Consider the following 979-nt stretch of genomic DNA (forward strand, 5'->3'; position numbering starts at 1 on the left):
CCATTCTCCCCACAAGCTCCTCGGTGCCGGTATCTGGCTGCGGAACATGAAGACGCTCTTATTTTTCTCTTCTCTCCGCGGAGCATCATCTGCATCGCATCATCTGCATCGCATCATCTGCATCGCATCTGTTTCTGTAGACAGTGACGGGGGTGTCGCTGATCATCGATGAGGACCAGTCGCCACTGCCTCCTATGCTTCCGGCGTTGGGAGAGCAGATCTCTTCCCTGGCAGGGCTGCAGAGTGAAAGGCTCCAGCTTGTCTGTGCATAGAAAAGTGTGCGCCGGCCCCTCTGTTTTTATTCTCCTCCCTCCACAGACCCCCTCCCTCTAAGGGAGAAAACATAAAAAAAATTTCCCACCGGATGTCACACATCTGGAATCGATTAGACACTTCCGGAGTACTTCCGGTAGGGTCAAAAGATCAAGCCATCAAATTGATGACACAAGCTGTACAGCTATGTTTTTGCCATAAACTAGAGTTGGCAGCTCTGAGTTTTCGGTTCATGAAAGGCTGACCTGAGTTACTTCAAGTCCGACCATGGTTACTTTAAGTTAAGACTATGCTCCTGAAACAAGCATTAAATTAAAACTAACATTAAAAAGATGTTTAAGGAGGAAAGAGAGAATTTTCACCACAGCATGTTCATGCTGTTTGTAGATAGTGAAGACTGCTGATCAGCCTGCTCCAAAAATTATTAAACTGTCTTAAAAAAATATTATTAAACTGTATTCTAAAATAAAGTTTGATTAAGATCTGATCTTTGTTGGGGGGTTTTCAATAAGCAGTGTGACCTGTGTATATGCATGTTTTAATAAAAGAGATAATGTTGCTGTTTCAATTAACTGTACAAGGCCTGTTAGACATAATGTCTTCTAATGTCCACAAGTCTGTATGATGTGTTTCATAGTTTCTAACAAGCCTTTTAAACTTAAGTTACTGCATTGCTGAAACACCAACATCTGCTTATTGAACAAAA

The 979-nt window shown here is 42.3% G+C and overlaps 1 protein-coding gene across 1 annotated transcript in view; it reads left to right on the top strand.

Annotated features, from left to right (window-relative positions):
- Window positions 1-140: 140 nt before the first annotated feature.
- The window catches only part of LOC102197670 (NACHT, LRR and PYD domains-containing protein 12-like), a gene marked incomplete at its 5' end in the record, with an annotated part of 3,062 nt that continues 2,223 nt past the window's right edge, over window positions 141-979 (top strand). The window contains one exon of the mRNA XM_005755786.1: window positions 141-250. Coding sequence (XP_005755843.1) covers window positions 141-250 — 110 coding nt within the window. The remainder of the gene's footprint in view (window positions 251-979) is intronic.

Source organism: Pundamilia nyererei, unplaced genomic scaffold (genome assembly GCF_000239375.1).
Source record: "Pundamilia nyererei isolate P.nyererei 1_Seehausen unplaced genomic scaffold, PunNye1.0 scaffold03223, whole genome shotgun sequence".
Taxonomy (NCBI): domain Eukaryota; kingdom Metazoa; phylum Chordata; class Actinopteri; order Cichliformes; family Cichlidae; genus Pundamilia; species Pundamilia nyererei.